The sequence below is a fragment of the Crocuta crocuta genome, unplaced genomic scaffold, assembly GCF_008692635.1.
Source record: "Crocuta crocuta isolate KB4526 unplaced genomic scaffold, BGI_CrCroc_1.0 scaffold132, whole genome shotgun sequence".
In the NCBI taxonomy this organism is placed as follows: Eukaryota; Metazoa; Chordata; class Mammalia; order Carnivora; family Hyaenidae; genus Crocuta; species Crocuta crocuta.
The window spans coordinates 174,778-187,942 of NW_027528611.1; the positions used below are offsets into that span (position 1 = coordinate 174,778).

Consider the following 13,165-nt stretch of genomic DNA (forward strand, 5'->3'; position numbering starts at 1 on the left):
GCCAACAGATAAATGAAAAGGTAGTCAATATCACTAACTGTCTGGGAAATACAAATCAAAACCACAGTGAGATGGTATCTCACACCTGTCAAAACAAACAAAAAACCCAAGAGATAACAAATGCTGGCCAGGATATGGAGAAAAGGAAACACGTGTATACTGTTGGTGTGGATGTAAAAATGGTGCAGCCACTATGAAAAACAATATGGAGTTTCCTCAAAAAAATTAAAATAAAAATACCATATAGCAATTCCCACATCAGTGTCTCAAAGAGATATCTGGACTCCCATATTATTTACAATAGCCAAGATACGGAAACATCCATCAATAAATGAATGTATAAAGAAAATATGGTATATGGGGCACCTGGGTGACTCAGTCAGTTACGCTTCCGACTTCGGCTCAGGTCATGATCTCACAGTTCGTGGGTTCGAGCCCCGCGTCGGGCTCTGTGCTGACAGCTAGCTCAGAGCCTGGAGCCTATTTCGGATTCTCTCTCTGATCCTCCCCTGCTCACACTGTCTCTCTCTCTCTCTCTCTCTCAAAAATAAATAAAACATTAAAATTTTTTTTAAAAAAGAAGGAAATATGATATATATATATATGCAATGGACTATTAACTTAGCCATGAGAAAGAAAGACATCCTGCTACCTGCAACAATATGGATAAACCTTGAAGGCATTATGTTAAGTGAAATAAGCAGACAGAGAAAGACCAATACTGTTTGATGCCACTTATATGTGGAATCTAAAAAAAGCTGAATTTGGGGAAGGCTGGGTGGCTCAGTCAGTTAAGTGTCTGACTTCAGCTCAGGTCATGATCTCACAGTTTGTGAGTTCGAGCCCCGCATCAGGCTCTGCTCTGACAGAGCCTGGAGCCTGCTTTGGATTCTGTGCCTCCCTCTCTCTCTGCCCTTCCACTGCTCACACTCTGTCTCTGTCTCTCTCTCTCTCTCTCTTTCAATAATAAACATTAAAAAATGTTTTTAATTTAAAAAAATTAAAAACCTGAACTTATAAAAACAGCAGAAAAGTGGTTGCCAGGAGCTGGAGGTGGTGAGGGAATAGGAAGAGTTTGGTAAAAGGGTACAATCATTTAGCTATAAGATGAATAAGGACTGAGGCTCTGATGAATAACATGGTGGCTGTAACTGATAACACTATATCATATAATCGAATTTTACTAAAAGAGTAGAACTTAAACATTCTCACTGAAAAGAAACAAATATATATAATATATATGCACATATATATATGAGGTAATGAATGCGTTAATTAGATGACAGGGATACTTTCACATTGTATATGTATATCAGATCATCGTGATGCACACTTTAAGTATCTTACAATTTTGTCAACTGCACCTCAATAAGACTGAAAAAAATGAAGAATCAACATAGTAACAAATTTCCCCTCAGTATCACATCAGCACAACTCGAATGATATATTTTTCTTTTACCAAAGCAAAAAACTCCCTCAAAAATAATTTAAAAATATAATCTATCTTACCTGCAAATGCAATTTATCTGCTTTCAATTTACTCTCCATTTTTAGCAATCTCTTTGCCTGTTCTGGCACATCCAGCTTCATTTTTATCATGCACTTAGTTTCCCGAACAACCTCCAAAATTTTGGGATCGAAATTAACCAGCAACTTCCCTGTCTCTGGGTGTCTCACAAAAAGTGTGGCTTGTAGAGCTACAAATAAATGATTATTGGCATTAGTTTTTCTGGATTTCTCTTCTGCTTCCAGCCATGTTTACATGCCTGTCCTCTCTACTGGGTACTGACTTCTTAATAGAACAATAAATAGTTTTGGATATCGTAGGTGCTAAGGCATAGCATCTAACATGCGGTCAGTGCTCAAAACAGATAAACAAATGCAGAGTGTCTGCAAAGCCATACAATCAGATCCAGAGAGATAAAAATGGACAAAGAACAGATAGCCTTCATGCTATGAACTGCAATACTTTTGTGAATGGGTCTAAGGCAGCTATAATGCAATATAGTTTATTTTAATGGTGATTTAACTCCAGCAAGAAAACTGGAAAATATGACACACCTCATATGACAAACTCTTTCCCGCAACCCCAAACTGCTTCTCTAAAGAGGTTTATCTGAATTAAGCCTCCATCTTGAATTTCTGGTAACTAAGCTCAATATCAGTAATTAATATTTATTAAACACCATGGCACTGTAAACTTCTAGGATGTCGAGGAAGATTTATTTTAGGCTACACCTAAACTACTGCCTGAATATCCTTCATATACATAGGAATTTTCAGGTATGCTTTTTATTATGAATTGAATTATATAATCCCAGTTAGTGGTGAGTAGCCATAGCTTACATGTTATCCTAACATGAATTATTTCTAGAGGCATAATAATAGTACACTTCAAGATGAGTATGTGCTAGCTTAAATTATACCTTATATTAACAAACACTAGTACCATGAGAATTTCCTATATATCTTCCAAGCCTCACATGATTTCATAGAATGTGAGTGCATTGAATTTCTAGTAAAATAAAATAGCCTGTATGTCCCCTTGAAGTCAGTTGACTTTTATTCACCAATTAGTCTGAAGATGGTTCTTAAGGCTGCTGGTTGCATAAGGATTTCAACTAAAAATTTTACCTAATTTGTGGAATCTTTTTTAAATTGGGCCTGAAATGAGAAAGGATGAAATCTGGCCATGTGTAGCAATATGGATGGAACTTGAGGGTGTTATGCTGAGAGAAATAAGTCAGGCAACGAAGGACAGATACCATATGTTTGCACATATAGGAGGATTAGGAGGAACTTAACAGAGGACCATGGGGGAGAAGAAGGGGGGAAATAGTGGGGGAGAGGGAGGGAGGCAAACCATGAGGGACTCTTGAATGTAGAGAACAAACTGAGGGCTGAGGGGGGTGTAGTGGGAAGGAAGGGGGGTGACAGGCACTTGTGGGGATGAGCACTGGGTGTTATATGGAAACCAACTTGACAATAAACCATTTTTTTAGAAAAGGGGAAAAAAAGCATGAAATGTATGAAAGTTGGCTCTAAATGCAAATTAAAGTTGATTTCAAAGTGAAAAAAATAAAAAATAAAAAATAAATAGGGCCTGAAATCATTGATCCTCCCAAGTAAATTCCAAAATAACCTTGGAACGTTCATCTAATGAAATCTATCTTCCTTAAGGCTGTACTAAGCTTTCTTGAAAGGACAAAATGGTCAGCAAGACCACTAAGAATAATGACAGCCAGGAAGTCAGCTCCGGACTGAGTGACATTTCATTAAACTTTATAGAGCAACCATCTAAAAGAGGCCAACACCAGGTCCCCAATTATTATTCCGAGTTCCTATATTGTTAAATATAGCCACATCAATATAACGAGAAGCCTTGGAGAGCAATTCATTTCCACTAGGAAAAGGCAGATTTAAATCCCAGCTTTGTCATATCCTAGCTGTGTGATGATCTTGTGCAAGGGACTTAATCTCTCAGTACCTCAGTTTCCTCTTCTATAAAACAAGGATAATTATAGTTCCTCATGGGGTCGCCATGAGGCTTAGAAGGTGCTTTGACGAAGCCTGGAACATGGTAAGGACAATATAGGTATCAGCTATCACTGTTATTTATTTATTTATTTATTTACCATCACTGTTATTTAAAGGACACAAAGATGAAAGAGACATAGAGAGCATCCTTGGAATGCGTAGGGGAGATAAGACAGATCCATAAAGCAATAAGTGTCATGAGAAAGAGCAGCAGATAAAGCATATAGAGGACTCTGGAGGAGGAAGAACAGGGAGAACAGGGAGGAGCTTTATGGAACAAGTAAGTGGTGAACTTGTTTTTGAACATGTGCCAATAAGAGGGAAAACCATCAGGAAAAAGAAAAGTAGAAATGGGTATGGTATGGTATTGTAGAAGCAAAATAGTACATGCTCCATTCTTCAGTTAACAGTTCTCTTCTGCCCTTTTCCAGAATGTGAATTTTAAGTTTCTCTTAATGCCCCTTTGAGAGTATTGCTCCTTAGCTGACTCTCTTTAGGACCCATATGGTCCTACCATACTCATTACCCAGAAACAGTTGGCCTGCTATGAGTGGCTTATTAAAAGCTAAACTAAGGTGCCAGGTGGGGAAGACAGCCTACAGGGTTGGGGCCCCATCCTCCGGGATGCAGGCATGAATGAATCAAAAGCTTTTAATGGTGATGTGTTTTCAACAGCTAAAATATATGGGTCAGGAACCAAGAGGCAGAAGAGAGTGGCTCCTCGAACCATCACTTCCAGTGACCCAACTGCAGGATTTGTGTTTCCTGTGCTTGCAATTCTGGATCCTGCTGGAGTGGGGATCCTGGTATGGGAAGGAGAGACCTTTCCATCAGGGACTATAGTCAAGGCTCCATCAAGGTTATGGATAAAGCTTAAGGTTAAGATGGGACAAAGCAGGAAACTGAACTGACCGACAATTAGCCCACACAGTAACAACACCCCAGATGATGCCAGCATGGATAGATGATGGCTTAAATCAGCCCTCCCCTGCCCCAAAGTGAACTCTGCCGGATGCCTCGGCACCTCTCAGAGGTACCTAGACAGAGCCCTAGTACTGTGAATCTACTGAAGCTCAAAGTGAAGTTAAATTCTGTTATAGAAAAAGAAAGAAAAGAAGTGAGGGAGGAAAGGAGAAGGAAGGAAGGAAGGGAGGAAGGAAGGAAGAAAAAAAGCAAAGTACAATTCTTTCTCCCCTGATTGGGACTAAGATTTGAATGTGTAACATGATAAAATGGAAAATGAAAACTTCCCTGAATCTATGGATAGCTATCTTTGAATAGTCTCCAAATTTACTTTTAAATACTGTTTCTTAGTGGGAAGTCACAATCTAAGTATATCAACTTTAAGGTGATGGCAACTGTTGCTTATAAAATCAGAATATTATTTAATAACTGTAAGAAATAACTGTATTTAAAAAGACATAACTATATCATCCCCAAAGCTAAATTTGGGGGTCATATTAGGATCGTTGTAATGTATAACATTATCATAATGTTGCACAAAACGGCTGTAAAAATTTTCCAGAACCATGAATTCATTCAAAATCTCACACCCCCTCCTTAGTGTCACCGCATGATCTTATACACACCATACTGTAACTGCGAGATCTCTCTGACCCAGGCTGTGTGATAGACCACCTCGAATTCCACCAGAACATAGGAAATTTTGTTATACTGACGAATGACAGCTTTACCTTCTGTACTTGACAAAATTTCTGAGTGTTTCTGTTTTTTTAAGGGAAAAAAACATTTGTAATTAAAAGACTGATTGTTTTTGTATTCAAATCATAAAGTTGTTGGTACTTAAAATGTCATCAAATAATTATGCTAGCAACTTGGATTTTGCCTCAGAGTAAAACAGGGGAGGAAAGCCATACAAAGTATGGAAGTAGATGGAAGTAGAGAAACATTACCAATGGAAAGGGAAAATTGGAAAAGGAAATAAAGGACTTAGGAAGAAAGAGAGGTCTCTAGCCTTACAGCCAGCCAGAGAGTCTCTGCTTTCAATTCTCTATTCCCTCCCCACTTTTTTGAACAAGATACAGTAGACTGATTTTCCTTGAGCTGTGAATGAATATCAGGGAAAATCCCCAAATTCCAGTATTCAAAAAAAAAGTAACTGTATATCAAAGGACAAAAACCAAATTTTTATGTAAAGACTGAAAGCTTTATGTTTTGACTCACAGATGTCAAAAACACAGCAATCTCACTGCAGAGTCAATTAGCAATGGAGTCCCCGTCCTGGCCTCTTTTCTAAGGCCAGGGTTTTAATCTTTTACAAATAGTGAGAACAGTAAAATAAATGATAGCAGCCAAACAGAAACAACAAAAACTTAATATTCAAGAATGCTTAAATACTAAAATTACTCACAAGACTATTTTTGGTATTTATTTTGTTCTGTATTTAGGCACAAGATGCCACCCTAAGCAAGCCAACTCTTCTTTGTTACCCTGTCTCCTTACAAAACCAAACCAAATCAGACAAAAAACAAAGACAAGACAAACTGGCAATTTCAGAATGACAATAGGGCCCAAGAGTATCCTGGGATTTTTCAGAAATCTAATAATCTTAAGGACACAGAGAATGCATGTACTCCATTATACTGTGTTCTAGATCTCAATTCTTATGCAGGCATATACTCTCTGTGGCACCTGGGTGGCTCAGTTGGTTAAGCATCTGACTTTGGCTCAGGTCATGATTATGCACTTCATGAGTTCGAGCCCCACATCAGGCTTTGTGCTGACAGCTTAGACGCTGGAGCCTGCTTCGAAATCTGTGTGTCCTTCTTTCTCTCTCTGTCCCTCCCCTGCTTGTTCTCTCTCTCTCTCTCTCCCCCTCAAAAATAGACAAACATTAAAAAACATTTTTTAAAGGAATATACTCTCTAAGAGTGTCTTCACTTTCACTAATACATGTCAATGACCTATCTGTCCACACATAGGAATAAGCTTCAGGATTATGCCTCTATTTTATTATTTTCAAAACAATGACTCTTTAAAAGCCTTGATAAAGTATCCTATATTACTGAAAGTCATGAAGTTATAAGATTCTCCCCCTTAGATATTAACTATAATTGGGCTTATCTACCCAACATGAAGGAATGGGCTTAGTCACCCTCAAGCATATTTATAAACTAATTTTTTTTTGCCAGTGAAAGAATTAGCTCTCACTACTTTATTGGACACAAACATTATAGGATAAAATATATGTCTTATATTAAAACTCCCGTAATTCTCATGCTATAAATGTAATTATTGGCTTACAAAGAAATAGTTGATGGGCTCACTTATCCGGCGATAGAGCTGCCTCACCCAAAGTATTTTTCCTGCTATAGGGGGCATGTTTCGAGCAAGAGGGGGGTCATCTTTCTGAGAATGATAAAGCTGGAATTAAAGACACAGTATTGATGTTTAAAATTCAATACAATGGAAGAGGCAAAAGATATTCACTACATTTGCATTCACATGTTTTATGTATAGGAGCTAGTCAATAAATATGTAAATGCACTTCGGAGATCATCCATGGCTCAGAAACTATGATGTTTTCAATATATGACATTTAATTCTCTCTAAACCCTTATTTCCCATTACATGTATATTTCTTCTGTATTTTATCCCAAATTTTAAGGAGATATTCAAATAAGGGAGCAATAAGCTACATTATATCTGTCACAATATTCTCCAGGGCCCATATTTCTATACACAGAAATATTAACTTAAATGGGCTTTCCTATACACACTATAATGCTGTTACAAAAAACACCAAAAACCAAACCCAAACAAAAAAAAACCTGTTCTTAAGAGCATAGGGATATAAATATGGCTGTCCAGTGACATATAGTGTCAATACCTTCCCACATATAGGCAGGCACATCAGAGGTACTTAGCAATGAAAGGGTCATTTTGAAAAGCTTGGCACAAGAGAATAAGGGCAAATACTTTGAATACTTCTCTTTTTGTACTAAAGTAGCACTCTCTTCATAAACATGACCCTTGCCTTCTTAGTAGCTTCAAGTTCAGCCACATAATACTGGAGAATATGCTCAATGGTATGGTGTATTTCTAACTGAAGACATGGGATGTTCAGCTTCTGAAATCTGAAAGCAAATTGAGGGTGAATAATTAAAAATCAATGAGAAACATACTTAAGAATTGGTGCCATCCTAAAGACCCATTCATTCACTCATTTGACAAACACTCTAAGTGATGCACAGGAAGTACTAGGATAGTAATGGCCTGATAATAGAGTGAATTCACACCAGTGTACTATGGGTAAAAAGAGAAACAGACAGAAACATACAGAGACAGAGAAATCAAATAGACAATGGTGCTGCCATGTATCTGTACAGCACTATCATTTGTCAAAATCATTTTATGTCTGTTTTGACTCTTTCAGTAGTCTCATGAGGTAAGATCTCACTGGTATAATCCAACATTATAGAGATGTGGAGCTATATAGCAAAGCTAGGCCCAAATCAGATGCACTGGCTTTCAGGGGAACATTCCCAAAGGATCCCTAACATGGGCCATGAGTCTTCCCTGAGCTCAAAGAAAATGGCTTCTAGTCCAGGCTGCCCTGTCCTTTAAGAGAACACCACTGTCAGGAATAGAGGAAAAGGAAGCAGCAGGAACACTCTGGAGGGAAAATGAGAAGTTTGAGGATCTACTACTCTTAGATAATTTCACTCTTAGGAATCCTTGCAGTATGCAGAATTAAATATTATTTGTTCCCTTTCCAATAACATCTATGAAATTAACTTCAAATATATTACATAGCTGGAGGAAAAATCATGTGAAATAATTTCATTTTCTTATTGGAAGACTTTCTGCTTCAAAACATGCAATGAGAAATATCATACTATATTTCAAATTTGTACCAGTCTATTTAATGGTAATTGAAAGATTAGTGTTTATAAGTCTTAAAGTTTACAGAGGAGAGGTTTCCAAAAATATCTTCTTTGAAATTGTATTTTAAAATATAAAGTTATCTCACCTAGAAACTTTATTGCTTAATGCATTATAAATACCTTTGAAGAAGTTGAAGGGCCTGCTGAGAAGATAAGATTTTTCCAAAAGTACTGTTCATAAATGCCTGTATTTGTATCTAAAAGAAAATATTAATATTCAATTGATTTGAGGGCATTAGGGAGAGATTATTTTTGTTTAACAACAATTAATGATTTTCCTATAGAATCAAAATTGCCTTAAACATACCTGCCATCTAAGCATCTAGAACTGCACTGTCCAGTCTGGAGGCCACATGTGGTTACTAAGCACTTGAAATGTCACTATGTTGAAGTGAGATATGCTCTGAGAGTAAAATACACACTAGATTTCAAAGACTTAACACACATACACACAAAATAGAATGTAAAATGTCTCAATGATTTTTATCTTAAATTTTTAAAATCATTTTTAAATATATTTTTTTTATCATTTTTGAGAGAGAGAGCACAAGCGAGGGAATGGCAGGGGGAAGGACAGAGGATCCAAAGTGGGCTCTGTGCTGACAGCAGTGAGGCCGATGTGGGGCTAGAACTCTTGAACCATGAGATCATGACCTAAGCTGAAATCAGATATTCAACTGATCGAGTCACCCAGGTGCCTCTCAATGGTTTTTATCTTGGTGACATGTTAAAATGCTAATATTGTGAACTACATTGGGTTGGGAAAAGCGTATTACTAAAATTAATTTCACTTGCTTCTTTTAACTATTATTTAACTATTAACTATTACTGATACTAAAAAAAATTAAAATTACATATGAGGTTTCCATTTGCTGATCATTATTTGTGGGATATGACTGACCTAGAGATTTATAAAAGAAGTGAATGTCCCTTACCAAGCATATTTCTTGGGACATTTAAATTTCCAAGCATATTGGGAGAGCAATGTAATGACATATAGACCCACAAGGTCAACAAGTGTCATTTCCCAGCCCTACTGTTCTCAGAATCCTCTTTGTGACATTAAGGAAGAACAAGAAGAATAAAGTACTTTTCCAAGATTCCCACCATCCCTAGCAATGAACTCCTAACTCCTGGTACTTAAATGATGGAACTGAAGTACCCTTTGCAAATTACTCTCACTTATAAAATGTTATGGTCTACTAATATAGGCCATGTATATTAATCAGAATTTAGGAAAGGAAGAAAAATTTCACACTGACACATTTTTGAAAATATTTTTTAAAGTTTAAACTTTTTTTTTTGAGACACACACATACACACAAGCACACACACACAATGTGAGCAGGGGATGGGCAGAGAGAGAGACACAGAATCCAAAGCAAGCTCTAGGCTCTGAGCTGTCAGCACAGAATCTGATACAGGGCTTGAACCCAAAAAATGTGAGATCATGACCTGAGCCGAAGTCAGATGTTCAACTGACTGAGCCCCCAAAATATTAAAAATTTAAGATGACCTCTAAATTTACTGAGAGCTAAAATTTGTATCTAAGACCACAGGAAAAGCTTTTATGATTTATAGTCTTTATTAATAAATCATAAAAATATAAGATACACCAAAATTAGTTCTAACAGGGGAGTTTCTAGCAACAGAGGTCTACCTCAAGGAGCAAGAAAAATCTCAAATAAACAACCTAACCTTGCAGTGAAAGGAGCTAGATAAAGAATAAACAAAACTCGAACCCAGAAAAAGGAAGGAAATAATATAGATTAGAGCAGAAATAAATGATATATAAACTAAAAACAATCGAAGAGATCAATGAAACCAGGAGCTGATTCTTTGAAAATATCAACAAAATTGATAAAGACTAATTAAAAAAGAGAGAGAGAAGATTCAAATAAAAAAATTACTAATGAAAAAGGAGAGATAACAACCAAAACCAGAGAAATATAAACAATTATTACAGAATATTATGAAAACCTATATGCCAACAAATTGGACAACTCAGAAGAAATGGATAAATTCCTAGAAACATATAACCTACCCAAACTAAAGTAACAAGAGAAAGAAAATATGAACAGACCAATTACCAGCAATGAAATTCAATCAATAATCAAAAATCTCCCAACAAAGAAATGCCCAGGATCAGACAGCTTCACAGATTAATTCTACCAAACATTTAAAGAAGGGTTAATACTTATTCTTCTCAAACTTTTCCAAAAAATACAAATGGAAGAAAAACTTCCAATTCCTTCTAGAGGCCAGTATCACCCTGATACCAAAACCAGATAAAGATACCACACACACACACACACACACACACACACACAAAGAGAGAACTACAAGCCACATCTCTCATGAATATAGATGTAAAATCCTCAACAAAATATTAGCAAACCGAATCCAATGTTATATTTAAAAAATCATTCACCACAATCAAGTAGGATCAATTTCATGGATGCAAGCATGGTTTAATACTTGCAAAACAATCGACATGATGCATCACATCAATAAGAAAAATGATAAAAACCATATGACATTTCAATAGATGCAGAAAAAGCATTTAACAAAGTACAACATCCATTTACGATTAAAAAAAAAAAAACAACCTCTGCAAAGTAGGCCTAGAGGGAACATATGTCAACATAATTAAGGCCTTATATGAAAAACACACAGACCACATCATACTCAATGGTGAAAAACTGACAGCTTTACCCCTAAGGTCAGGAACAAGTCCACTCTCACCACTTTAATTCAACATTGAACTGAAAGTCTTTGCCACAGCAATTAGATAACATAAAGAAATAAAAAGCATTCAATTTTCTAAGGGAGAAGTAAAATTCTCACTATTTGCAGATGACATGATACTATATATAGAAAACCTTAAAGACCACACACACACACACACACACACACACACACACACACTACTAGAACTGATAAGTAAATTCAGTAAAGTTGCAAGATACAAAATCAACGCACAGAAATTTGTTGCATTCCTTTATACCAATAATGAAGCAGCAGACAGTGCAATTAAGAAAACAATCCTATTTACAATTGTACCAAAACCAATAAAATATCTAGGAATAAATTTAACCAAAGAAGTGAAAGACCTGTACTCTGAAAATTATAAAACACTGATGAAAGAAATTGAAGACTACGCAAAGAAATGGAAAGACATTCCATGCTCAAGGATTAGAAGAAGAAATATTGTTAAAATGTCTATACTACCCAAAGCAATCTACAAATTTAAATCAACCTTATCAAAAGACCAAGAGCATTTTTCACAGAGCTAGAACAAACCTTAAAGTTTGTATGGAACCAAAAAAACCCTGAATAGGCAAAGCAATCTTTGAAAAGGAAAAAACTGGAGGTATCACAATTCCAGATTTCAAGTTATATTACAAAGAGGTCGTAATTAAAATAGTATTGTACTGGCATCAAAAGAGATAGTGGAACAATGGAATAGAACAGAAAACCCAGAAATAAACCCACAAGTATAAGGTCAATTAATCTTTGACAAAGGGAGAATGAATATACAACGGGAAAATGACAGTCTCTTCAACAAATGGTGTTGAGAAAACTGTACAGCAACGTGTAGGATGAAACTGGGCCACTTCCTTTCCCAATACACAAAAATAAACTCAAAATGGATTAAAGGCCTAAATGTGAGACCTGAAACCATAAAAGTCCTTGAAGAGAGCACAGGCAATAATATCTCTAACATTGGCTGTAGTAATATTTTTCTAGATATGTCTCCTGAGGCAAGGGAAATAAAAACAAAAGTAAACTATTGGGATTACATCAAACTAAAAAACTTCTGCCCAGCAAAGGAAACAATGAACAAAACTAAAAGGCAACCTATTGAATGGGAAAAGATATTTGCAAATGACACATCCAATAAAAGGTTAGTATCCGAAATATATGAAGAACTGATCCAAAAACAAATAATCCAGTTTAAAAATGGGCATTTCTCCAAAGAAAATATCTAGATGGCCAACAGACACATGAAAAGATACTCAACATCACTCATCATCAGGGAAATGCAAATCAAAATCACAATGAGCTATCACCTCACACCCGTCAGAAGGGCCAAATTCAAAACACAAGAAACAAGTGTTGGCCAGGATGTGAAGACATTAGAACCCTCTTGCACTGTTGCTGAACGTAAATTGGTGGAGCCATTGTAAAAAATGTATGCAGCTTCCTTAAAAAATTAAAAATAGGGGCGCCTGGGTGGCTTAGTCGGTTAAGCATCCGACTTTCGCTTAGGTCATGATCTCGCGGTTCGTGGGTTCGAGCCCCGCGTCGGGCTCTGTGCTGACTGCCAGCTCAGAGCCTGGAGCCTGTTTCAGTCTGTGACTCCCTCTCTCTCTGACCCTCCCCTGCTCACGCTGTCTCTCTCTCTCTCCTAGAAATAAATAAAACGTTAAAAAAAAATAAAAGTAAAAAAAAAAAAATTAAAAATAGAACTACCCTATGATCCAGTAATCATACTACTGGTATTTACCCCCCCAAAATACAAAAACACTAACCCAAAAAGATATGTGTATTACAGCATTATTTACAATAGCTGAACTATGGAAGCAGCCCAAGTGGCCATCAATAGATGAAAGGATAAAGAAGGTGTGGTACATACACAATGGAACATTTTTCAGCCATAAAAATAGTGAAATCTCGCCATTTGCAACAACATGAATGGAGTTAGAGAGCATAATGCT

General features: G+C 36.5%; 1 protein-coding gene across 1 annotated transcript in view; it reads right to left on the reverse strand.

Moving 5' to 3' along the window:
- Positions 1-13,165, reverse strand: part of DNAH8 (dynein axonemal heavy chain 8) — a 223,098-nt gene that overhangs the window by 172,255 nt on the left and 37,678 nt on the right. Inside the window, exons 10-14 of the mRNA XM_077754815.1 lie at positions 8,565-8,641; positions 7,535-7,634; positions 6,802-6,921; positions 5,127-5,262; positions 1,510-1,697 (exon numbers count right to left, since the gene is read on the reverse strand). Coding sequence (XP_077610941.1) covers positions 1,510-1,697; positions 5,127-5,262; positions 6,802-6,921; positions 7,535-7,634; positions 8,565-8,641 — 621 coding nt within the window. The remainder of the gene's footprint in view (positions 1-1,509; positions 1,698-5,126; positions 5,263-6,801; positions 6,922-7,534; positions 7,635-8,564; positions 8,642-13,165) is intronic.